Source organism: Heterodontus francisci, chromosome 35, assembly GCF_036365525.1.
Source record: "Heterodontus francisci isolate sHetFra1 chromosome 35, sHetFra1.hap1, whole genome shotgun sequence".
NCBI classification, from domain to species: domain Eukaryota; kingdom Metazoa; phylum Chordata; class Chondrichthyes; order Heterodontiformes; family Heterodontidae; genus Heterodontus; species Heterodontus francisci.
In genome coordinates, this window is record NC_090405.1 from 48,514,895 (window position 1) to 48,542,274 (window position 27,380).

General features: G+C 45.8%; 1 protein-coding gene across 1 annotated transcript; it reads right to left on the bottom strand.

Moving 5' to 3' along the window:
* Window positions 1-6,009: 6,009 nt before the first annotated feature.
* Window positions 6,010-19,661, bottom strand: LOC137350500 (pro-neuregulin-4, membrane-bound isoform-like). Its single transcript, XM_068015155.1, has 5 exons — window positions 19,492-19,661; window positions 17,534-17,580; window positions 12,451-12,541; window positions 8,012-8,167; window positions 6,010-6,527 (listed from the first exon to the last, which is right to left on the bottom strand). The coding sequence occupies exons 2-5, from the start codon at window positions 17,544-17,546 to the stop codon at window positions 6,386-6,388; spliced, it is 402 nt and encodes a 133-aa protein (XP_067871256.1). The 5' UTR covers window positions 17,547-17,580; window positions 19,492-19,661; the 3' UTR covers window positions 6,010-6,385.
* Between the last annotated feature and the right edge of the window lie 7,719 nt (window positions 19,662-27,380).

Consider the following 27,380-nt stretch of genomic DNA (forward strand, 5'->3'; position numbering starts at 1 on the left):
GTGCTGAGTTTTTTGATTTAAACTGAGAGTCCACTATAGCATAGAGGGTAGCCCAATTATTTTAAACTAGCCAAGGTCCCTTGCCATTGCTGATGGGGAAGACCAAATCAAGTGTAGTCTTCAGGTAAAGAGGGATAATCAGACCATAGTATCCAGGTATAATTTGGCCCCCATTTTAAGATCATATATTTTGTTGTTTTTAAATAATTCTCAGATTTCACATTATTGATAGTTAAATAGCAACTCAGGGATTTGGGAAGCTGTGAGGTAGAGTTGTTTGGAGACTAGGAGACCCTCTGTAGCAATTTGCAAATGTAGGAGATTCAAAATGGAGATGCTATAGCATCACATCTGATGGGAAGATGTAATTACAGTGTGACAAGTTTACATAGACAGTTTCCATTATAACTGTTGACACAAGAATTTATAATGGCAACCATAGCATAGAAGTGTGATTAAAAATGAGGAACTAAAGTTTTGCAGAGAGGAAGCCTGCACATACACAAGATTGATATGTATTTACAATGGATATGGAGGCCTATACTATCTGGAGGTTAGAAGAATGAGAGGTGATCTCATTGAAACATACAAGTTTCTGAAGGGGCTTGACTGGGTCAACACTGAGAGGTTGTTTTCCCTGGCCAGGGAATCTAGAACGCGGGGGCACAGTCTCGGGGTAAGGACTGTGATAAGGAATTTCTTCACTCAAAGGGTTGTGAATCTTTGGAGTGCGTTCCAGACTGTAACTTGCTCTGTTTAAAAAAAAAAAAAAAAAAAATCTCTCATCTCCAATTTGCTTCTTTGCTAATTATCTTAAATCTGTACCTTCTGGCTCCAGTGAAGTGATTTATGAGTTGAACCCCTTCTAGGGACCAAACCAAATCAGGCATACATCCCTATGAATCTCCTTTAATTAAGTACAAGCCAGACAAATTCTTATAGACACTTATTTGGGTCCAAAGGATTGAACTAGTTTTCCCTCAAAGAAAGAAAACTAACAGAGAATATTACCATCTTTTGGATAGCCTATTTTTAATTATGGCTAAGTCATAAATATCCCAGATGTAAGGGTCTGGGAAACTCTCTTCAATACGTGTATCTCCATTTAAAAAGACAGAGGGGGGTTCTTGTAGTTGTATACAGAATACTACATGAGATGATTTATTAACTTTTATATATTAAAGAATTTAACATGCAATACACTTTTAAGTGGATAAGTATATCACTATCAAATATTACTAAGAGATGTAACAAAATCTTATTTCTAACATAGAATCCAAAAGTTTAACCTTGCTAATGTTACAGCAAAATATCTTGGAATATCCATCAAAATTTAAAGTAAAACTTTACCTTAAATTCCCCAACTAAACCATAGGGTGAGAAGTATTGTTTGAGGAATTCAACACTTCTAATTTTTGCTTCAGATACCCTCATGTTTATACTGTTTCTAAGGTGTCATCTGACCTTTTAGCATATAGGTGTTGCCTTTCTCTGCGTATTTTTCGTGCTTTTAAAATCCATATTTGGTAGTATCATTAACTAACATCTCCACTTAATGTTTTGCTGGAATTCTCCTGTTCTTGACGTTAGTCATAGAGCCATAGAGTTGTACAGCACAGAAACAGGCCCTTCGGCCAATCATGTCCCCGCCAGCCATCAAGCACCTATCTATTCTAATCCCATTTTCCAGCACTTGGCCCCTAGTCTTGTATGCTATGGCGTTTCAAGTGCTCATCTAAATACTTCTTAAATGTTGTGAGGGTTCCTGCCTCTACCACCCCTTCAGGCAGTGTGTTCCAGATTCCAACCCCCTCTGGGTGAATTTTTTTTTCCCTCAAACCCCCTCTAAACCTCCTACCCCTTACCTTAAATCTATACCCCCTGGTTATTGATACCTCCACTAACGGAAAAAGTTTCTTCCTATCTACCCTATTTAGGTCCCTCATAATTTTATATACCTCAATCAGGTTCCCCCCTCAGCCTTCTCTGCTCCAAGGAAAACAACCCAAGTTGTGAGCATTTATCTAGTCAAAATGTTTATAATTGTGTTTACTTGACCTCTTGTTCCTGTCAGTCAATTTTATTGCTCTATTATCTATAATTGTGTTTTATGGTAGGTTGAACCCTCTTTGTGGGTCAATCTGCCTACATTTACCAATACCATCAATTAATTAAATTTATGGCTACCTTTTACTGATGTCACACAGGATATTTCAATGGGTGTGTTTATCCTCCAAGTCCCTGGCAACAGAGACACTGAAATGGATTTCCCAACTTAAAAGTTGTTTCTGGTTCATATTCTATTGTAACAGGGACCTTGAAATTTCTAACTCTACCTTCTTAAAGGAGAATTTCAGCAAGTCTTGAAAACTGCCCATTTATTCAATCTCTAATTTTAAAGGTACAATATATTAACTATATCTAAATTCTATCTAATTAAGCCTATTATACCTATATTCCATTACAACTGATCCTCCCATCAGTGGAAAGTTTCTCCTTATTTACACTATCAAAATCTCTGATTTCTGATCCCCCCAGAGTTCTGATGAAAGGTCACAGACTTGAACCATTAACTCTGCTTCTCTCTCCACAGATGCTGCCTGGACTGCTGAGTATTTCCAGCACTTTTTGGTTTTATATCAAGATCCCTCTATTCAGTTTCCCCTTTACCTTCTCTACTCAAAGAACAATCTCATCTTCTCTAATATAAAAGCAAAATACTGCGGATGCTGGAAATCTGAAACAAAAACAAGAAATGCTGGATTCACTCAGCAGGTCTGGCAGCATCTGTGGAAAGAGAAGCAGAGTTAACGTTTCGGGTCAGTGACCCTTCTTCGGAACTGACAAATATTAGAAAAGTCACAGATTATAAACAAGTGAGGTGGGGGTTGGGCAAGAGATAACAAAGGAGAAGGTGCAGATTGGACCAGGCCACATAGCTGACCAAAAGGTCACGGAGCAAAGGCAAACAATATGTTAATGGTGTGTTGAAAGACAAAGCATTAGTACAGATTAGGTGTGAATATACTGAATATTGAACATCAAGTGCAAACCTGAAGAAAAACAACCTGAAAAAAACAGTGGGTAAGCAAACTGAACAAACTAAGATAAAATGAAATAAATGCAAAAAAAGATTGTAAAAAATGTAAAAAGGAATGCAAAAAAAAAGGAAGAAAAAATAACTAAAAATGACTGAAAAAGAAAGTAAAGTGGGGGGCTGTCATGCTCTGAAATTATTGAACTCAATGTTCAGTCCGGCAGGCTGTAGTGTGCCTAATCGGTAGATGAGATGCTGTTCCTCGAGCTTGCGTTGATGTTCACTGGAACACTGCAGCAATCCCAGGACAGAGATGTGAGCATGAGAGCAGGGGGGAGTGTTGAAATGGCAAGCAACCGGAAGCTCAGGGTCCTGCTTGCGGACTGAGCGGAGATGTTCCGCAAAGCGGTCACCCAGTCTGCGCTTGGTCTCCCCAATGTAGAGGAGACCACACTGTGAGCAGCGAATACAGTATACTACATTGAAAGAAGTACAAGTAAATCGCTGCTTCACCTGAAAGGAGTGTTTGGGGCCTGGGATAGTGAGGAGAGAGGAGGTAAATGGGCAGGTATTACACCTCCTGCGATTGCAAGGGAAGGTGCCCTGGGACGGGGACGAGGTGGTGGGGGTAATGGAGGAGTGGACCAGGGTGTCGTGGAGGGAACGATCCCTTCGGAATGCTGACAGGGGAAGGGAGGGGAAGATGCGACTGGTAGTGGCATCACGCTGGAGGTGGCGAAAATGGCGGAGGATGATCCTTTGGATATGGAGGCTGGTGGGATGAAAAGTGAGGACAAGGGGAACCCTGTCACGGTTCTGGGAGGGAGGGGAAGGGGTGAGGGTAGAGGTGCGGGGAATGGGTCGGACACGGTTGAGGGCCCTGTCAACCACAGTGGGGGGAAATCCTCGGTTGAGGAAAAAGGAGGTCATATCATCTTCTCTAATCTCTCTACAGAGCTGAAGTCCCTAATCCCTTGTATTATGGTAAATCTCTTCTGCACCCTCCTTAAGACCTTAACATCCTTCATGAAGTGTGGTGCCCAGAAATGGGACACAATACTACAGTTGGGACCTAGCCAGTGGTTTATAAAGGCTTAACATATAACTTCCTTGCTTCTATATACTGTGAATAAGAGAACTGACACTCAAAGATGGATGAGCAAAAAGGCAGTGAAGTTAAAGTTTTGAAGCTGCATTGGAAGGTCTGACCAACATATAAATTTAAAATCAAAGTCTCCATTAATCTGCTTACATCTCACGTTGCTTTCGGCAAGAGTTCTGATTGGGAATGTATCTTTTCAAACCTCCAGGCCTACAAAATTCAAGCAACAAAGCAAAAATGCCAGACAATTAGGATCGAGTTGCCTGGCTTTTGTGGGTCAGGTTGCCAAGGCTTGGGGGCCAGTATCTAGTCCACAGCCGCAGTGTGCAAGCAGTGTAGCATCTCTGAAAGGCATATCTCATTTTATCCATTGCCTGTAGAGTTGAGCCCTTATATAGAGAACTATGATAGAACCATTTTTCTGTTTGCTTTGCTATCAATGATAGTTTCAACCTCAGCAGTGTACCACTGTTGCCTCTCGCGGTCAACACTCCTCTAAGAGATGGTGCCTCAGGGTGACTCCGTGACAGCCATAGAAACCAGCACTGAGGCCAGCTGCATAACCTCCACCAATTTCCTTTCTAATTTATTTGTTCATGGGATGTGAGCATCGCTGGCTAGGCCAGCATTTATTGCTCATCCCTAATTGCCCTTGAGCAGGTGGTGATAAACTGCCTTCTTGAACTGCTGCAGCCCGTGTGCTGAAGGTGCTTCCACAGTGCTGTTAGGTAGAGGGTTCTAGGATTTTGACCCAGCGACAATGAAGGAACAGCAGATACTTTTCCAATTGTGGTTCTTTCGGCACAAGCTCGAATCTGGGATCTTGTTGATATTGTTCGGCATCCCATGTCAAATGTGCCCTTGGTACATTAGTTTCACTGTGAATTTCTCCACACCTGGTTGCTTTTGTGTATTTTGTGCATTTTTTTTACTGTATTCATTGCTTATTCTTTCCCCAAGATAAAGTCATGTCTTGCATCTTAACTAATACAAGTTTCTGCATAATCTAATAATGTAAGAAATAGCAGAAACATAAGATCCCTTGAGCCTGTCATTCTATACGATTATGGCTGATCTTCTGCCTCAACTCCACTTCCCCGACCGCTCCCTATATCTCTTAATTCCCTGAGAGATCAAAAATCAGTCGATCCCACCTTTGAGTATGTTCAATGGTGAAGCATTCTCAACCTTGCGGTAGACAATTCCAACCCGTTTTGTGGGTCAGGTTGCCAAGGCTTGGGGGGCCAACATCTGGTCCACAGCCGCAGGGTGGAGAGGTTAAGAGAGACTGTGTACCAGACTGGATTATAATCTACAGAACTGGTTACTCAAAAAGAAAATGTACTGCTTAAATAATTGGGGTAAGAATTCCTCTAGCTGCAGAATGTAGTGGCATTATAAATGAAAATCTCTTCCGTCGTGTAATTTCAGCGTGCACAGGGGTGATGGGTGAATGGGATTTGGTGTGAATTAGAATATGGACGGCACAGTTTTGAGTGAGCTCAAGCTTATGGAGGGTGGAAGATGCAAAGCCAACCAGGAGAGCATTGGGATAGTCAAGTCTGGAGGTCATGAAGGCATGGATGAGGATCTCAGCAGCACATAAGGTGAGACAGAGGTGGAAGCAGGCAATCTGAGTACTAGTACTCACAGGGGTCATTCAATTGCAATAGTGTTCCTCACATTGGTGCATGAAATTCCAGGGAAGCTAACAAAACATATACAAACCATCTTCACTAACTTTTAATTTATCTTGTTGCAGAGTGTAACAAGTACATGGCCCTTATAGTTCCATCACCACTCACAAGTTGGACAGTACTCTAACTGTTCCCCTGGGGAGTTATACATCAAATTATCTACTGACCAGGGTGTGTCCGTTTTATGCCTTTCAGCTGTTTTCAAGTTCTGGAGTTGGTAAAGTACCGAATGAAAATTAATTCCAGATCCAAATGTTCTGAGTTTAAGAAGTTTCATCTCTGGTAAAACAAATGAGTTTCTGAACTGAGGTGGAACAGCTGATTTGCTTAGAGGGACTCGGATGGATGTCCAGAGCCATTTAGGATATGGAGATCGGTGCTATTAATGATCTGGGAGAACAGGCTCGTAGGAACAAATGATCTTGTGCTGTTCTGCTTGACGCTTGTGTCGTCAAACCACCTGCTTCTTCATTTGAACTCTCACACTGCAGTTTAGAATTGTCACCCTTTTCGATGTAACTCACTTCAAACGAGTCGGCCTCAGTGTGTTCAAACAGATCTGCAATCCACATCCTGCTTTTTGATGCTGAATCTGACTGATAATATTTCCCTGATGTTGGCCGCTCCATGTGTCGTCACTGTGTGGTACAGGCTGCTGTTCCGCTGATTGCTTCTCTTTTGTCTCCATTTCCTGAAAGTGCAAGAAACTGTGAATAATTCATGTGCCAAATACTCGTCTCCAGCACTTGCTACAAGCTGTGCAGTAGAGCAATTTTGCAAAGAGTAATTTGCATATCTTGTGGTGGGGTGGAGGAGGAGGAGGGGAGGAGGGGGGGGGGGGGGGGGGGGTGGAGGGGAATCACTTGAGCTGATCCAAAACGCTGCAGCCTGTATTTGCACCAAGCCCCGTCTACTCATCACCCCTGAGCTCACTGACCTACATTGTCTGACAACATCTCAATTTTAGAGTTCTCACTCCTGTTTTCAAATTCCTCCATGGCCTCACCCCTCCCTATCTCTATAATCTCCTCCAGCCCCGCAACCCTCCGAGATCTCTGCGTTCTTCCAATTCTGGCCTCTTGAACATTCATGATTTTAATTGCTCCAACATTGGTGTCTGTGCCGTCAGCTGCTTGGGCCCTAAGCTCTGAAATTCCCTCCCTATGTGTCTCTACCTCCCTGCTTCTCTCTTTTCCTTTAAGATGCTCCGTACAACTTACCTCTTTCACCAAGCTTTTGGTCGCCTGTCCTAATATCTTCTATTTGGCTCGGTATCAAAATTTCTTTGATAACGTTCCTGTGAAGCACCTTGAGAAGTTTTACGAGGTTAGATTATTATAAATACAAGTTGTTGTTTACACAGTACTTGTACTTCTGTGAGCTGGTTACAGAGAGTGGGCTGTGTCTTTTAAAGAGATGGCAGTAAGGAGAAAGTGATTGCAATTGTCTGGATGCTGGTACAGGACATGATAGAGCTTGCCTGTGATGTCAGCTCACCACCGTGGTCAGTCATCCTGCTGACTTGGTGTCAGTTGTGACTCAGTGGTAACACTCTTGAGTCTGAGTCAGAAGGTTATTGGGTTCAAATCCCACTTGAGCACAAAATCCGGGCTGACCCTCCCAGTGCAGCACTGCCAGAGGTGCTGCCTTTCAGACAAGACATTAAACCAAGGCCTCATCTGCCCTCTTGGGTGGCTGTATAGGATCCCATGGCACTATTTCAAAGAAGAGCAGGGGAGGCTTCCTGACCAATATTTATCCTTCATCCAACACCTGAGACAGATTATCTAATCATTTATTTCAATACAGTCTGTGGGAGCTTGCTGTGCAAAATTGCCCACTGTCTTTCTTACATTGTGTTCAAAAAGTACTTCATTGGCGCTATATAAATGCAAGGTCTTTCATTTCTTTTCTGTCCAGTGTAACACACAAACAATGGCACTGTGCAGAGGAGGTACCAGAGGACCCATTGGCACCTTGAGACCAATCCCAGCAGAAGAGGTGGAGGGGAGTTGGAGAGAGGAATTGCCTTGATTTAGAACACAAGATGGAAAAATATCAGTAGGACATTTACCAGCAGAGAAGAACCAAGACCTCCTTCCCACTCAAGGCCAGCCTGGCTGCTGCATTCCTATGGACAAGTCAAATTTACTGCAATTATTCAGATACATTTACCTGTAGTAGAAGTATGTTGCACCAATGATGACAGATAACGCAATGAGCAGGGTCACCACAATGATAACAATCAGCGATGGACTTATAGTCCTGTCTGGCTGCTGACTCAGGAGCATAAACTCTTCACATCGGCTTCCTTTGAAGCTGTCTTTACACCTACGGAAGATATAAGTCTGAATTAGGCCATACAATAGGAAGAATGGGTGTGGCTAGCTGACATGGTACCAATAAGCATGATTTACTTGTTGAGCCAGCTAGCACACTTTTGGATTCCACCGATCAATCGACTGCCTCTGTTGAGTGAGTTGATCTTAATGCTGAAGGCATCTTGCCAGCACATTGGAACTAGAGTAGGCCATTCAGCCCCTCAAGCCTGTTCCACCATTCAATTAGATCATTGCTGATCTGTATCTCAACTCCATCTACCCACCTTAATTTCCTAACCTTTAATGCCCTTTTGTAAGAAAAAATCTATCAAAGAACAGTACAGCACAGGAACAGGCCATTCGGTCCTCCAAGCCTGCACCGATCTTGCACTTCCGGGGCCCGTATCCCTCTATTCCCTTCCTATTCATGTATTTGTCAAGATGTCTCTTAAACGTCGCTATCGTATCTGCTTCCACCACCTCCCCCGGCAGCAAGTTCCAGGCACTCACCACCCTCTGTGTAAAAAAACTTGCCTCGCACATCCCCTTTAAACTTTGCCCCTCGCACCTTAAACCTATGTCCCCTAGTAACTGACTCTTCCACCCTGGGAAAAAGCTTCTGACTATCCACTCTGTCCATGCCGCTCATAACTTTGTAAACCTCTATCATGTCGCCCCTCCACCTCCGTCGTTCCAGTGAAAACAATCCGAGTTTATCCAACCTCTCCTCATAGCTAATGCCCTCCAGACCAGGCAACATCCTGGTAAACCTCCTCTGTACCCTCTCCAAAGCCTCCACGTCCTTCTGGTAGTGTGGCGACCAGAATTGCACGCAATATTCTAAGTGTGGCCTAACTAAAGTTCTGTACAGCTGCAACATGACTTGCCAATTTTTATACTCTATGCCCCAACCATGAAGGCAAGCATGCCGTATGCCTTCTTGACTACCTTATCCACCTGCGTTGCCACTTTCAGTGACCTGTGGACCTGTACGCCCAGATCTCTCTGCCTGTCAATACTCCTAAGGGTTCTGCCATTTACTGTATACCTCCCACCTGCATTAGACCTTCCAAAATGCATTACCTCACATTTGTCCGGATTAAACTCCATCTGCCATTTCTCCGCCCAAGTCTCCAACCGATCTATATCCTGCTGTATCCTCTGACAATCCTCATCATTATCCGCAACTCCACCAACCTTTGGGTCGTCCGCAAACTTACTAATCAGACCAGCTACATTATCCTCCAAATCATTTATATATATTACAAACAGCAAAGGTCCCAGCACTGATCCCTGCGGAACACCACTAGTCACATCCCTCCATTCAGAAAAACAACCTTCCACTGCTACCCGCTGTCTTCTATGACCGAGCCAGTTCTGTATCCATCTTGCCAGCTCACCTCTGATCCCGTGTGACTTCACCTTTTGTACCAGTCTGCCATGAGGGACCTTGTCAAAGGCTTTACTGAAGTCCATATAGATAACATCCACTGCCCTTCCTTCATCAATCATCTTCGTCACTTCCTCAAAAAACTCAATCAAATTAGTAAGACACGACCTCCCCTTCACAAATCCCATGCTGTCTCTCACTAATAAGTTCATTTGTTTCCAAATGGGAGTAAATCCTGTCCCGAAGAATCCTCTCTAATAGTTTCCCTACCACTGACGTAAGGCTCACCAGCCTATAGTTTCCTGGATTATCCGTGCCACCCTTCTTAAACAAAGGAATAACATTGGCTATTCTCCAGTCCTCTGGGACCTCACCTGTGGCCAATGAGAATGCAAAGATTTCTGTCAAGGCCCCAGCAATTTCTTCCCTTGCCTCCCTCAGTATTCTAGCATAGATCCCAGCAGGCCCTGGGGACTTATCTACCTTAATGCTTTGCAAGATACCCAACACCTCCTCCTTTTTGATAATGAGATGACTGAGACTATCTGCACTCCCTTTCCTAGGCTCATCATCCACCAAGTCCTCCTCTTTGGTGAATACTGATGCAAAGTACTCATTTAGCACCTTGCCCATTTCCTCTGGCTCCACACATAGATTCCCATCTCTGTCCTTGAGTGGGCCAACCCTTTCCCTGGTTACCTTCTTGCTCTTTATATATGTGTAAAAAGCCTTGGGATTTTCCTTAATCCTGTTTGCCAATGACTTTTCATGACCCCTTTTAGCCCTCCTCACTCATTGCTTAAGTTCCTTCCTACTGTCTTTATATTCCTCAAGTGCTTCGTCTGTTCCTAGCCTTCCAGACCTTACAAATGCTTCCTTTTTCTTTTTGACTCGGCTCACAATATCCCGCATTATCCAAGCTTTCCGAAACTTGCCAAACTTGTCCTTTCTCACAGGAACATGCTGGTCCTGGATTCTAATCAACTGACGTTTGAAAGACTCCCACATGTCAGATGTTGATTTACCCTCAAACAGCCGCCCCCAATCTAAATTCTTCAGTTGCTGCCTAATATTGTTATAATTAGCCTTCCCCCAATTTAGCACCTTCACCCGAGGACTACTCTTATCTTATCAATCTCAGGTTTGAAAGTTTCCAATCTCAGCAGCGTGTGTGTGTGTGTGTGTGTGTGTGTGTGTGTGTGTGTGTGTGTGTGTGTGTGTGTGTTCGTGTGTGTGTGTTCGTGTGTGTGTTCGTGTGTGTGTGTGTGTGTGTGTGTGTTCGTGTGTGTGTTCGTGTGTGTGTGTTCGTGTTCAGATGCGATGGTTCCCACAGTTCAATAACTCCATGCCAACCCTCAAACGCTCCCGAGAAAGACCACAGGTTTAAAATCGAACAGGTGCTCAATACTACTGAAGTCTGCCACTTGCATTTTCATCCTATGTCCTATCTGAGTCACATTGGCGATAGGGTTAGAGGGATGGGAAGAGGCTTGTGACGACCATAAATGCCACAATGGACCAGTTGGGCTGAATGGCCTGTTTCTATGCTGCAAATGCTATGTAATTGCCAATTAGTACAGTTAATTATGGGCAGCTCTGTGCTGTGAATTTGAATACTTTAGGCTCCTGACTTCCCAAAGCCTGTCCACCATCTACAAGGCACAAGTCCAAACTGTGATGGAATACTCTCCATTTGTCTGGATGGCTGCAGCGCCAACAACACGCAGGAAGCTCAACACTATCCAGGACAAAGCAGCCCGCTCAATCGGCACCCCATCCACCATCTTCAACATTCACTCCCTCCACCACTGACGCACAGTAGCAGCAGTGTGTAGCATCTTCAAGATGCACTGCAGCAACGCACCTAGGCTCCTTCGACAGCACCTTCCAAACCCGCAACCTCTACTGCCTAGAATGGCAAGGACAGCAAGTGCATGGGAACACCACCACCTGCAAGTTCCCCTCCAAGTCACGCACCATCCTGACTTGGAACTATATCGCCGTTCCTTCACTGTTGCTGAATCAAAATCCTGAAACTCCCTCTTTAATAGCACTGTAGGTGTATCTACACACATGGACTGCAGCTGTTCAAGGAGGCAGCTCATCATCAATGTCTCAAGGGATGATATGAACTGCCTGCAACAAGAAATAGATAGGCTAGCAGAATGGGCAGAGAGGTGGCGGATGGAATTTAATACCGACAAGTGTGAGGTGATGCATTTTGGTACAGCGATTAGGGAGAGGAAATATATACTTAATGGCACAGTTCTAAAGAGTGTGCAGGAACAGAGGGACCTGGGGGTGCATGTGCATCGATCTTTGAAGGTGGCAGGACGTACTGAGAGAGTGGTTAGTAAAGCATGTGGGATCTTGGGCTTTATAAACAGAGGCATTGAGTACAAAAGCAGGAAAGTTAGGTAATGACCTGGAATTTGCTGCCCACAAGGGTGGTAAAAGCGGAGACGATCAATGACTTCAAGTGGAAGTTGGATGGCCAGCTGAGAGAAATAGACTAGCAGGGCTACAGGGATTGAGCTGGGAGTGGGACTGATAGCATAGCTCTGTGGAGAGCTGGCACGGACTCGATGGGCCAAATGCCTCCTTATGTGCCGTAAATGACTCTATGATTCTAATTAGGGATGGGCAATCAATGCTGGCATTCCCAGTGCCACCAACATCCTATGAACGAATGAAAAAAACTGGACTACTTGATTTCAATCCCTCACAATGAGCAGAAGGAGTAGGCTCTCATCCCATCGATTAGAGCTGGCTTTGAACTTGGGTCCCCATTCCCAAAGTGTCGAACCTGCTGTTGCACCCTTGAACTCCATGGAGCCACACGTCAGTGACTCGGTGGGGTCTGAATGTGATTCATCACACACTGAGGAGTACGTTTGACTTACCAGCAGAATGGATTGGATGTTGGTAGAATGTAGCAGGTGCCTCCGTTAAGACAGTAGGAACTGTACGTAATTGGGCAGCGCTCCCCATGTGCTAACAGAATTAAAAGAGAAGACCCAAAGGCAGGGATTAGTGTACAAATTCTTTTAAGAACAAACCATGTAATGAGGCATTCCTTTTACATTGCTATCATGTTTGCTTTTCCACAAAGGTTAACCACAAGTGGTTTACCACTTGTATAATGCTGCACTACTGAGTGCTAATAAAGTTGCTTTTATACACGGCGCAAGAATCAAATTCAAACTCCAAGAAACTGGTGTAAGTGGGCCAGCTCCTGGCTCTTACACTGCTGAATCTGGTTCCCTCATCTGGCAGCAGCAAAAATGATTCAGCCACCAGGGATGGTGAACTGTGTAAACACCAGGGGCTGGACAGCAGTCGCTGGGAATGCAATCTAAACAAGTTCAACCTTTATTAATCACTGGTTAGGCCTCAGCTGGAGTATTGTGTTCAATTCTCATAGTCTTCATATTCACACCATCACTAAGACCTATTTCCACCTCTGTAACATCGCCTGACTTTATCTTCAGCTCATCTGCTGTAGAAACCCTCACTCATGCCTTCGTTACCTCTAGACTTGACTACTCCAATGCACTCCTGGCTGGTCTTCAACATTCTACCCTCTGTAAACTTGAGGTCATCCAAAGCTCTGGTGCCTGCGTCTTAACTTGCACCAAGTCGCGTTCCCCTATCACCCCTGTGCTCACTGACCTACATTGGCTCCTGCTCAAGCAATGTCTTGATTTCAAAATTCTCATCTTTGTTTTCAAATCCCTCCATGGCCTCGCCCCCTCCCTATCTCTGTAACCTCCTCCAGCCCCACAACCCTCCAAGATATCCGTGTTCCTCTAATCCTTGCCTCTTGAGCATCCCCGATTTTAATCTCTCTGCCATTGGTAGCTGTACCTACAGTTGCCTGGGCCCTAAGTTCTGGAATACCCTCCCTACACTCTCTTCCTCGTTTTCCTCCTTTAAGGCATTCCTCAAAACCTAACTCAGTAAGCCTTTGGTCGTCTGTTCTAATATCCCCTTATGTGACTCAGTGTCATATTTTGTTTTAGATTGCTTCTGTGAAGGGCCTTTGGACATTTTATTATGTTAAAGGTACTATATAAATATAAGTAGTTGTTGTTGTAATTCTGGAATCCACACAGTAGGAAGGATGTCAAAACCTTAGAGGGCACAGAGATGGTTTACCAGAATGAATCATAGAATTTCTACAGCACAGAAGGAGTCCATTTGGCCCGTCGTTTCTGTGCCATCTCTCTGCAAGAGCAACTCACCTAGTCTCACTGCCCGGCCTTTTCCCTGTGGCCCTGCAAATTTTTTCTCTTCAGATAATTGTCCAATTCCCTTCTGAAAGCCTGGATTGAATTTGCCTCCACCACACTCTCAGGCAGTGCATTCCAGATCCTAACCACTCACTGCCTAAAAAATGTTTTCCTTATGTCGCCAATCACCTTAAATCACTGTCTTCTGGCTCTCGATCCTTCCACCAATGGGAACAACCTGCCCTGCAACCTTCAATGATTTGTGCACATATACCGCCAGGTCCCTCTGCTCCTGCACCTTCTTTAGAACTGTACCCTTTAATTTATATTGCCTCTCCTTGTTCTTTCTGCCAAAATGATTCACTTCACACTTTTCTGCATTAAATTTCATCTGCCACTCGTCTGCCCATTCCACCAGCCTTTTTATGTCATCTTGAAGTTTATCGCTATCCTCCTCACTGTTGACAACACTTCCAAGTTTTGCGTCATCCGCAAATACTTCCAAGAATGGTACTAGGGATGCAGGACTTCAGTTATGTGGAGAGACTGGAGATGCTGGGGTTGTTCTCCTGAGAGCAGAGAAGGTTAAGGGGAGATTTAATAGAAGTTATTATGAAGGTTTTTGATAGTAGATCGAGAGAAATTGTTTCCACTGGAGGACAAAGATTTAAGATAATTGGTGTTGTCAGACTAAAAATTGACACTGAGCTAAAGAAAGTGACATTAAGGTAGGTGACCAAAAGCTTGGTCAAAGGGATACGTTTTAAAGAGGTTCTTAATGAAAGACTTTATTTCTGTAGTGCCTTTCATAACTCAAGGGATGTTCCAAAGTACTTTACAGCCAATTAAATACTTTTGAAGTGTAGTTTTGAAGTGTAGTCACTGTTGTAATTCAGCAAACAGAGACAGAGAGGAACAAAGAGGTTTAGGGCCTACATAGCTGAAGGCACGGCTACCAATGGTAGACTGAAGGAAAGGGGCAAGAAACCAGAGATGGGCACAGAGATCTTGGAAAGTTAGAATTGGAGGAGGTTACAAAGATGACCGAGGCCACAAAGGGATTTGAACATGAAGATAAGAATTTAAAATTATAGACATACAGAGATTAGGGGCCAATGAAGGTCGCAGAGCATAGTGGTGAATGGGACAGTGCAAGTTAGGATATGGGCAGCAGAGTTTTGAATGAGATTAAAGTTATGGAGAGTTGAAGATGGGATGCTGACCAGGAGAGCATTGGACTAGTCAGGGGTCCCATCAACCATGCTTACTGTCTGATGATTAATCCTACCTCGTCTACCTCTGAACTCCTTCTTGATTCCCTAAAGGTAAATTAGGCTCAACCTTTAAGATTTGTTTACAAATAATAGATATATGTATTTACCTAGCATTGAAACTATTTGCCAAATTGATCTCTTTAGTTTAAGTTTAGAGATACAGCACTGAAACAGGCCCTTCGGCCCACCGAGTCTGTGCCGACCATCAACCACCCATATATACTAATCCTACACAAATCCCATATTCCTACCACATCCCCACCTGCCCCTATATTTCCCTACCTATACTAGGGGCAATTTATAATGGCCAATTTACCTACCAACCTGCAAGTCTTTTGGCTTGTGGGAGGAAACCAGAGCACCCGGAGAAAACCCACGCAGACACAGGGAGAACTTGCAAACTCCACACAGGCAGTACCCAGAATTGAACCCGGGTCGCTGGAGCTGTGAGGCTGCGGTGCTAACCACTGCGCCGCCCTAGTGGCAGCAATCATTTGTTAGATTGTCAAAGAAGCCAATTGGGAAATTTGAGAAATAGTTAGTGTGATAGGGGTTCTTATCTTAGGTTGACACAGAACTAGTTGATAAAATGTCAGCCATCTAGAATGTCAGATGTTGACGCTTACCAACTAGACTCAATCTAGTTGTCAAAGCAACTGATGTGATTTGTTTCATGTAAATATTACGCCATTGGCAGAAGCAACTTCCCAGAGAATAGCAAGCCTCAGGAATGCGTTGCCGACTGGTTCTGTGGGCGCAAACTGTCGAGGGAGCCGGACTCGTTCTTGACTGGGGCAAAGAATGCATCATATAGGAGGTAAGTGGATTAACAGATCGTATATGCACAGTCATTGTGAGCTCCTGGACCAGATTTAATTGCCTGAGAGGGTGGGAGAGGAGTTCTAGCTTCTCCAGGATATGCAAGGATGGGTAGCAAAAGAATCTTGCACATTCTCAGCACTTGACCTTGTTTCTAAATTGTCAGGCTCACTAAGGATTGCTGACGTAGAAAACAGATGCAATAGGGGAGTGATCTGACTGCATGGTATAGATGACCCAGGAGTGCTTGACGCTAACAGTGGGCGTGAAATACAGAAACACATTCCTTCGCTCAGCATTGACATACGTCAATACACAAAGCAAATCAGAAAGGGTGGAAGGAGCATAAAGGGAACAAAAATCTATTTTTTAGCCATAGAAGAAAAACTTGCATTTATATTGCACTGTTTCTCATCTTCAGAGGCAACGCCACCAAATATACGCACAGCAAGATCCCACAAACAGCAAACAAGATTAATTACTAGTTAATCGATTTTCTGTGGTGTTGTTCGAAGGACGCATGTTGCCCAGGACGCCAGGAGAGCTCCCTACATTTCTTCAATAAGTGTCACACGATCTGTTACATCCATTCTAGTAAGCAGACAAGGTCTCATCTGAAATACGGCACCTCTGGCAATGCAGCACTCCCTCAGTATGGCACTGAAGTATCAGCCTAGATTATATGCTCAAAGTCTAGTGAGGGGCTTGAACCCATGGTCCTTTTGATTCTGTGTGCTACCAATTGAGCCAAGCTGACATCATTCATATCTTTACTTACATTCTCCAGTTATTATGTGTCAGTCTCACATATATTACCAGTTCCTCTGGGGTAACATTTACTATTTGGTTTTAAGTAACCAATAGATAAGCATGTTCTTTTTTTAGGAGGGTGGAGGATAGGGCATGGTCACAACCCATAACTGCAGGTAATCATGAATCAAAAGAAGAAGGACTTGCAGTATACAATGTCTTTCACAATCTCTGGGCATCCGAAACTGCTTTACAGTCAACGAAGTACTTTTGAAGAGTAGTCGCTATTATTATGTAGGAAATGAAGCAGCCAATTTACACACAGCAAGCGACCACAAACTGCATTGGGCTAATGACCGATAGTCTGTTACTTAGCAATGTTGGTTGAGGGATAAATATTGGCCCGGGGAGAACTCCACTGCTCTTGGTTTAACGTCTTAGGATGAGATGGAAATGGCGATGGCCAGTGATGAAGACTTGGTACAGAAGTGACAGGGAGCACAGGCTTACCTCTCTCCATGCACTACTCTATCCTGCGGGAATGTGTGAGCACTGATTGAGGACAGGAGTGGGAACGGGTGCAGTGAATGGGCAGTGATTCACTCCATTGAGAGGCCTAGGCCACCAACACTCGCTGCTTCGGCACAGGCTAGGTGACTGGCCTCTTGGGCAAGGTACGACAGGAGATTCTGCCCTGTGAATCCATGACCCAGCAAGGAGTCAGCACCTTGGCGAAGGAGGGGGAGGGAAATGTTTAAATAAACAATCTATTGCTTGGCTGTAAGTCGAACTCAAACAAAATCTTCCAATAATATGGCCAATGTTATGCAATCCAATGGCATTTGGAATTTTTTTGTTTCCTGTGGAGCGATGCACATTCTCATCCCACTGATCCCATTTCCATTCCTTACCTGGTGTCACCATGTCACTGTGATACTTGTGATCTCTGATAATCTTCCTACAAAACAGGAAAAGATCAGTTTAGATGGCTGACTCAGTCTCACTTGGCAATTGCTGGCACCTTGTCAATCCAAAACAGTGAAAGCAGTCCACATTGGAAAAGAAGGAAAGACTAATGTTCAGGGTGACACTTGATAGAGAATCTTTGTCATCCTGTGTACTTTTAGCATAAAAGGAAGCTATTTAGGACACAATAACTTGCATTTATTTAACAAAGTAAAACATTCCCAAGACGCTTCACAGAAGTGTTATCAACAAGCCACATGTAGGGATATTGGGACAGGTGACCAGAAGCTTTTCCAAAGAGGTAGGTTTTGAGGACTGTCTTAAAGGAGGGAGGTGGAGAGGTTTAGGGACGGAATCCCAGAGCTTAGTGCCTAGACTGCTGAAGCCCCGTCTGCCAATGGCTGAATATTGAACGTCAGGGATGCACAAGAGGCCAGAACTGGAAGAGCACAAATATCTCAGAGGGTTGGTGGGTTTGAGATTACAGAGATAGGGAGGGGTGAGGCCATGGAGGAGCACATCCTCTTTAGCACATCCAGAGCCAAGACATGTTGAATGGTGCCTGACTTCTATTATTAATTCATGCTTTCCTCCTGGGCATATGAGATATTATGGAGCTCACATTGGATTGGATCAGTCTGATAACTGATCTCAGCTTTCTGTAGGGGACATATCTCTGACCTGGAGTTTTTGTGCTTTTACAAAAAAAAGGTTCTGCCTACCCAGAAGCAATAGTGATCAAGCAATGCCCTTTATCAAAACAGCCAGCTCAATCAAGAGCAGGAACTCTGGTTGATCTTTTCCCTTCTTACCAAACCAATTGCTGCCCTGGCTGAGAGAAAGATTGGTTAGCATTTATATAGTGCCTTTCACAACCTCAGAACATCCTTAAGCACTTTATAGCTAGTGAAGTACTTTGTGAAGTGTTATAATGTAGGAAACACCACAACCAACTTGCACTCGGGAAGGTCTCACAAACAGCATTGTGATAATAAGCAGATCATCTGTTTTTTGTGATCTTGGGTGAGGGATAAATACTAACTAGGAAACTGAGAGGAACTCCCCTACTCCTCTTCAAAATACTGGGCCTCGATTTAATATCTCAATTGAAAGGTGAACGTCTCCAACAGTGCAGCACTCCCTCAGCACTGAGACTTTTTATGCTCAAGTCTCTGGAGTGGGACTTTAAACTCACAACCTTCTAGGACAGATTAACAATTGACCTGGAGACCTACTCGTATGGCTTAGTACATTATGTTCATCCTTTCCCCAGAGACAACTGGCGGAGCTCCATAGAGCCGTCACCTTTCTTGCCATTCAGCTGCGGCTCAGTTGGTAGCTCTCTTGCCTCTGACTCAGTGGGTTGTGGGTTCAAGTCCTATTCCAGAACTTGAACATGAACATCTAGGCTGATGCTCCAGTGTACTACTGAGGGAATGCTGCACTATTGGAGATGCCATCTTTTGGATGAGACTTCTCAGCTAGATGGAAAGCTCCCATGGCACTCTTTTGAAGGAGAGCAGAGGAGTTCTCCCTGGTGTCTTGACTAATAGTTATGCCCCAATCAACATCACAAAAACCAATCATCTGGTCATTATCCCATTACTGCTTCTGGGAGCTTTCTGTGTGCAAATTGGCTACTGTGTTTCCTATGTGACAACAATGACTACACTCAAAATTGGCTATAAAGTACTTTGGGACATGCTATATAAATGCAAGTCTTTTATCTTTTTACTACTCCTGTCCGAAGTAGAGTAGGCACTTCACAAGCATCAGCTGCCACATAGAGATCAGTTTGCCCATTGCACAGTGACAGAAATTGACAGACAGACACCACTGTGTACTTTGCGCCTTCACAAGACTGGCCAAACCTAAAATACAATTACAAATGTTCTGTACTTACCTCTAATGTGGTCCGCAGTCAGTGATTGCTCCTCTGTGGATTCTTAAACATCGGCACACAGTATGAACAGTTCTTGGTTGTGTCATTGTGTGTGAAACCTGAGTTCAGTTTCCCCCAAGGGGATTATATGTTGAAAGAGATTTTCCACGCCTTTAATCAAAAGATGCATCAGTCTCGGTACAGTGTCTATGTTCAGGAAAGAGCTGAACACCAAACAACACATGGGCTCCTCAGTCACGGCATAACCCAAACAGTGAGCTCTGCAAAACAACACTCGGACAATCCTGGTTTACTGACTTGCGTTAGTTCTAAAAATCACAGCTTGTTCTGGGAGGACAAGTCTCCCCTGTTTTTATTACTACTTCCTTGTTCCTGCATTCTTTGGCTTGGCTGATGGCCAAACGAGATCAGATCACTCAAATCTCTTTTCTTTTCTGCACTTTTTCTGAGGGATGGGCAGGGGAGGACAAGGGAGAAATTTGCGAAATTTTAAGAGAGATCACAAAGAACAGGCGGTGTTGGAATGTGAAGAGAACTTTCCCACTGCAGACTTTTGCCTGAGGCAATAGCATTTTGGAAATCACCTTTACAACATTGTACATGGGCCTTTCATTAAGACATGCCAATGTATAACTAGTTCGCACATATAAAGCAGCCTATGTTCAACAGGTTTTTGCAAAAAAAAGTTAAACATTTTAACGCCTGCCGAGTTGGAGCGTAAAGTCATTAGGCCCAGACCATGTATCCCTTCCCATAGATCCCTACTCCAGCTTCCAACTTCTCACTGTATCCTCCAATCATTTCTTCATTCTCCAGAAATGTTCCTAATTGTTTTAGTCTCCAATTCAATAGTTTTCTCTGGTAACTTATTCCACAATTATATGCACAACAATGGCAAAAGGTTCACCCACATATTACTCCATCCATACACAATAAAATACTCCACCCAACACACAATACCCCACACCCTATGCACAATACCACAGAGACAATACACCACAGCCCACATATAATACCTCATACTCCACATACAATACCCCTCATGCAATGCCCCACACCCCACATGCAATACCTCACATATAATGGCTCTCTTGGCATTTCTTCGTGGATGAAGATTTTGGGAAGGTGGTACTCATCGGATACCGGTTACAGGTGGTTGGTCAGGCCTGTCTATGACCGGCAGATTCTCCCACAGCAGGTACAAGTGAAGGTGTAGTCGCTGTTGGGGGCAAATGGATCTATCCTTCTCCTTTTCTTTTTCATGCTGGTTCTTTGCTCAGTCTCAAAGGTGTCTGTAGCCCTCCTAATGTAGCATCTTCAGGCATCATGATCTCTGGCCTGTGCTTCCCACTGGCGATTGTCGATAATGCACGCAGAGAGGGACTCCTTCAGGGAGTCCTTGAAACGTTTGCATGGAGCCCCTTTGTTCCTTTTACCCGTGGCCAGCTCTCCATACAACACAATCTTGGGCAGGCAACTGTCATCCATCCGGGCAACGTGACCAGCCCAACGCAATTAGTTTTGCAGGAGGATGGCCTCGATGCTGGTGATGTTGGCTGTTTCCAGGACGTCAATGTTTGAGATGTGGTCCTGCCAGCGGATCTTGAGGATGCTGCGGAGGCAGTGCTGATGGATCGCTCTAGAAGGCGTACTTGACGGCGGTGTAGGACCCATGTCTCAGCGTCATGTTTGCTTTTGAGAGCCTATTGTTTACTTCCTCATCTATGATGGCATCAAACTAGATGACGCTCCCCAATTAAGTAAATTGCTTGATGGTATTCAGCTCGGTTCCCTCGATGACAATGCTTGGTGGTCGATATTCTTCTTGGGGTGCAGGCTGATGCAGGACGTCAGTTTTCTTTGAACTGATTTTTAGTCCGAGGAGTTGTGCCGCCTCAGAAAAATGTGTTGTTATATGTTGCAGGTCTGACTGACTGTGGGCCAGGAGAGCACAGTCATTGGTGAAAAGACATTCACAAATGAGTTTTTCTTGTGTCTTTGTGTGAGCCTGAAGATGCCTGAGGTTGAAAAGGCCTCCCTCAGTCTGGAGTCTATGTAAACTCCCTCCTTAAGGTCTTCTATTGCCTGCTGCAGCATCATGCTGAAAAAGATGGTGAATAGGGTCGGGGCCAGCACACATCCCTGCTTCACACCATTGGAGATATGGAAGGGACTTGAGAGGTTGCTGTTGTGCTTGACTTGTCCGTACTGATTTTCATGAAACTGCTTCACCGTGGCCAGGAACCTGGGATGGGCATCCAGGTTTTTCAAGGATTTTCCAAAGTCTATCTCTGCTCACAGTGTCGAATGCCTTGGTGAGGTCTATAAAAGTGACGTACAGGCCTTTGTTTTGCTCACAACACTTTTCTTGTAATTGTCTGAATGCAAATACCATGTCTGTGGTGCCTCTGTTTGCTCTGAAACCACACTGGCTCTCTGGGAGATTGTCTTCTGCAATGGTAGGCACAAGCCTGTTCAGAAGTATTCTCGCCAGGATCTTCCCAGCAATAGAAAGGAGGGTGATCCCACGGTACTTGGAGCAGTCTGATTTTTCTCTTTGTTTTTGTACAAGATGATGATAACGGCATCACGAAGATCCCGTGGAATCCTGCCCTGTTCCGAGCAGGCCGTGAAAAACTCATGGAGCTTGGTGTACAGGGCAGGGCCACCATGCTTCATGGCTTCGGGTGGAATTCTATCAACTCCAGGGGCTTTGTTGTTCTTCATCTGGTTGATGGCGGACACAGTTTCCTCCAGAGTTGGGCTCTCATCCAATTCTTCTTTGATGGGCTGTTGTGTGATGTGATTGAGGGCAGTATCATGCACTGTACACTTGGCAGTGAAGAGAGTTTCAAAGTGCTCTGACCAGCGATCCAGGACTGACTCCTTGTCGGTGTGTAAGGTCTTGCCATCAGTGCTCCTCAAGGGGTTTTGGGTTTGATGTGCTGGTCCATAGACAGATTTTAATGCTTCATAGAAACTTCTTATGTCGCCAGTATCAACGTACAGTTGAGTTTTTCTGCAAGTGCAATCTACCAGTCATTTCAGATGTTCCTCAGTTTACATTGAAGGGTGCTGCATGCTTGACAGCTGGCTGTCTTTTTCTCTCGGCTGGCCGGCTGAGCCAGCTGAGCCTGATGAGCTGACCTTTTTAGTTTCAGCAGATCTTGAATTTCCTTGTCATTTTCATCAAACCCGTCCCTATTCTTCTTAGTGCTGGGTCCGATGTATCCAGTACTGCAGCTTTGATGTGTTCCCAGAGTTCTCCTGGAGTGGAATCAGCAGTGAGATCAGGATGTTCCAGTCTAGTCTGTAAGGTTGTTTTATATCTATCTCTGTAAGATGAGGTTTGCAGGTTGCCAACTCGGAATTTCTTTGATGTGTTGTCTCTCGGCCTGTTCTTGGGCTTAGGGTTGAAGTTTTTTTTAATTTCCAAAATATACTTTATTCATAAAAATCTGTAAAAATTACATTGCCAAACAGTTTCAAACAGCACCAAAAAATACAAACATTGCAAGGGAGATCAGTTTCCTTCAATACTATCATGAGTTTCTTCACAACCCTTCCATTTCACAATTGTCATGCCAATTACAGTTTTACATTTACAGCAAATGTAAATATTAGCAATACAGTTCGAGGGGTTTCCCATGGATCCAGCCCCTCAGTTCAGCTTGGTGGGGGGACCTTACACTGTGGTCTTTCCCCATTGAGCCCTTGCTGCGGCTGCCCCAATCTTTAGTGCGTCCCTCAGCACGTAGTCCTGGACCTTGGAATGTGCCAGTCTGCAACATTCGGTGGTGGACAACTCTTTGCGCTGGAAGACCAGCAGGTTTCGGGCAGACCAAAGGGTGTCTTTCACCGAATTGATAGTCCTCCAGCAGCAGTTGATGTTTGTCTCGGTGTGCGTCTCTGGGAACAGACCGTAGAGCACAGACTCCTGTGTTACAGAGCTGCTTGGGATGAACCTCGACAAAAACCACTGCATCTCTTTCCACACCTGCTTTGCGAAGACACATTCCAGGAGGAGGTGGGCAACCGTCTCTCCCCCACCACAGCCACCGCGGGGGCATTGTGCGGAGGGGGCGAGACTTCGGGTGTGCATGAAGGATCTGACGGGGAGGGCCCTTCTCACCACCAGCCAAGCTACGTCTTGGTGCTTGTTTGAAAGTTCTGGTGATGAGGCATTCCGCCAAATGACTTTGACGGTCTGCTCGGGGAACCATCCGACAGGATCCACCGTCTCCTTTTCCCGTAGGGCCTTGAGGACATTCCGTGCAGACCACTGCCTGATGGACCGATGGTCAAAGGTGTTTTCCCGCAGAAACTGCTCCACGAAGGATAGGTGGTACGGCACGGTCCAACTGCATAGAGCGTTCCGCGGCAATGTGACCAGGCCCATCCTTCGCAACACCGGGGACAGATAGAACCTCAGCACGTAGTGACACTTGGAGTTTACGTACTGGAGGTCTACACACACCTTGATGCAGCCGCACATGAAGGTGGTCATCAGGATGAGGGCCACGTTGGGTACATTTTTCCCGCCCTTGTCCAGAGATTTGAATATCGTGTCCCTCCGGACCCGGTCCATTTTAGATCCCCAGATGAAGCGGAAAATGGCTTGGGTGACTACCACAGCACAGGAGTGGGGTATGGGCCAGACCTGCGCCACGTACAGCAACAACGTGAGTGCCTCGCACCTGATGACCAGGTTCTTACCCACAATGGAGAGAGATCGCTGCCCCCACATGCTCAATTTTTGTTGTACCTTGGCTACTCGCTCCTCCCAGGTTTTGGTGCACGCCCCGGCCCTTCCGAACCATATCCCCAGCACCTTCAGGTAATCTGACCTGACGGTGAAGGGGACAAAGGATCGGTCAGCCCAGTTCCCAAAGAATATGGCCTCACTCTTGCCGTGGTTAACTTTGGCTCCCGAGGCCAGTTCGAACTGGTCGCAGATGCTCATCAGTCTGCGCACGGACAGCGGATCCGAGCAGAAGATGGCGACGTCATCCATGTACAGGGAGGCTTTAACCTGAGTGCCTCCGCTGCCTGGGATCGTCACCCCTCTTATGCTCGCATCCTTCCTAATAGACTCAGCAAAGGGTTCAATACAGCAAACAAACAAGACCGGGAAGAGAGGACAGCCCTGTCTGACTCCAGATTTGATCGGGAAACTTTCCGATTCCCACCTGTTGATTGAGACTGTGCTACTGATGTTTGTGTAGAGCAGTTGGATCCAATTGCAGATTCCCTCCCCAAACCCCATTTTGGAAAGCACGTCCATCATGTAGGTGTGCGATATCCTGTCAAAAGCCTTCTCCTGGTCCAGGCTGATGAGGCAGGTGTCCACCCTCCTGTCCCGTACGTAGGCGATCGTATCCCTGAGTAGCGCGAGACTATCGGAGATCTTCCTGCCGGGTACAGTGCAGGTCTGATCAGGATGAATCACCAACTCCAGAGCAGACTTGACTCGACTGGCTATGACTTTGGACAGAATCTTGTAGTCAACATTAAGCAGTGAGATGGGCTACCAATTTCTGATTTCTGCCCTCTCCCCCTTCTGCTTGTAAATGAGGGTGATGATGCCTTTCCTCATGGATTCTGCCATGCTGCCAGCCAGGAGCATACTCTCGTATACTTCCAGCAGGTCCGGGCCGACCCAGTCCCACAGGGCCGAGTACAACTCGACCGGTAAGCCGTCGCTTCCGGGAGTTTTACTCGTCTCGAAGGACTCGACGGCCTTTGTCAGCTCGTCCAGAGTTAGCGGCTTGTCCAGTCTCTCCCTCCTGCTGTCATCTAAGACCTCTGTGATAGATGACAGGAAGGACTGGGAGGCTCTGCTGTCTGTGGGCTTCGCGTCATACAGCCCAGCATAAAAGGATTTGCTGATCCTTAGTATGTCGGACTGCGAAGACGTTACCGAGACATCTTCTTCCTTCAGGCTGCTGATAACAGAGCTCTCTCTGTGTACCTTTTGGAAGAAGTAACGCGAGCACGTCTCATCCTGCTCGATGGAGCGGACTCTGGACCGGAAGATGATCTTGGAGGCCTCCTTGGCAAAGAGCGAGGCCTGCTGGCTCTTCACGTCTTGGAGATCCTCCTTGACCTCGACCCCCATTGACTGCAGCCGGAGCAGATTTTGCATACTTTTCTGGAGTCGGGACATTTCCCTCTGTCTCTCTCTCGCCCTCTGAACACCTTTGTGGATGAAGAACCTCTTGATATTCTCCTTAATCGCTTCCCACCAGTGAACTGGAGACTCAAAGAGGGGTTTCACGATCCTCCAACCTTTGGAATCCCTTTTGAGTTCCTCAACGTTCTCTGGGGTCAGCAGTGTAGTATTGAGCTTCCACGTCCCTCTGCCAACCCACTGGTCATCCTGTAAGTGACAGTCGGCCAGTAAGAGGCAGTGGTCGGAGAAGAACACCGGCTTGACGTCGGTGGATCCGACCCTTACGGGACGGGACACAAACAGGAAGTCAATCCTGGAATGGGCAGACCCGTCCGATCTTGACCATGTGTATCTGCGCTGCGCTCCGTCTGCAGGTTTGCTGAAGACGTCGTGCAGTTTGGCATCTTTAACTGTTTCCATTAGGAATCTGGACGTAGCGTCCAGTTTGCTGTCGTCACTGCCGGATCGTCCAGCCGCATCGATGATGCAGTTGAAGTCACCGCCTAGAATGACCGGCCTGGACGTCGCCAGCAGCAGTGGGAGCTGCTGGAAGACAGTCAGCCGCTCGCTACGTTGTACCGGGGCGTACATGTTCATCAACCGGAGCGGAGCGTTGTTGTACATTATGTCTGCTACGAGGAGGCGACCGCCCACCACCTCCTTAACTTCGGAGATGGTGAAGTTACCTCCCCGCAGCAGAATACCCAGGCCGGAGGAACGGCAATCATTACCCCCCGACCAGATCGATGGCCCGTGGGACCACCATCGTGACCACTGCCTGTAGGTGCTGAGGTGTGGGATTCCACACTCCTGCAGAAACAGTAGGTCGACTTTGACCTTGGCAAGGTAATCCAAGGTTGAAACACATCACGTAGTAGATTTAATGCTACGCACATTAATGGAAGCAATCTTTACACCCATTTTTTTTAAATTAGTTGTTGCTTCCCATACCATTTGTCCTTGCTAGTCCCAGTCCTTCGGGATGTTCCTGCATACCCATCGTGTGAGCAAGCTGTTTCACAATAGTTGGGCTCAGAAACCCCTCCTGGTTTTTCATGCAGGGGTTTTTCTGCTGGGGTGACATCGGGGGGGTCTTGTAGGCAGCAAAGATTGGGTTGTCCTCTGCCGCGTCCCTCTGTTCCTCCTCGAAAACATCACTGCTCCCGGCTTCCCGGAGCTGAGGTGCGCCAGACGTGTCTTTGTTCTCGGTGTCCCGGAGCTGAGATGAGTTGGCCACGCCATTACGTGTGGGGCATTGGGGTTGGGGTACGCCGGGCCCATCACAGCTTCCAGTGCCTGGGGGCTGGGATGCTTTATCTTCCATCTCCTTGGAGTTCTGCTGCCTCTTTTGAAGGGGCTGTCGTTCCAGCATTCCCCCGTCCAGTGAAGAGGAGTTGTTGTAGTCTGTCTCAGAAGGTAGCCTCCTCTTGCCACTGGTTTGGGTGGTGGCCTGTTCCGCTTTGGGATGTTTTTTTCTTTGTGGTTTTCCTCTGGACCACTTGCCACTGACCTATTTGTCCATCTGCTGCCTCCTCCTCCATTGATTCTGTCTGTGGAGGAAGGGTTTCCGGGTGCAGGGTAGGTGCTGGGTCGCTGGTTTCAGCTGCCTCCCCTTCCTTCTCCTTCTCAGGTTGAAGTTCCTCACTGCGGAGAAGGTTGCTGGTCTCCTTTCGAACACCGGACGCCTTCGTCGAACCTTCTCCCGGCCTTTCCTTGG

What these genes read in the sequence shown, in the direction of transcription:
- LOC137350500 (XM_068015155.1), bottom strand. An exon ending in ACATCCAATCCATTCTGCTG is followed by an intron (nt 8,168 to 12,450) that starts GTAAGTCAAACG and finishes TATCTTCCGTAG; the next exon opens with GTGTAAAGACAGCTTCAAAG. An exon ending in GCAACATACTTCTACTACAG is followed by an intron (nt 6,528 to 8,011) that starts GTAAATGTATCT and finishes TTGCACTTTCAG; the next exon opens with GAAATGGAGACAAAAGAGAA.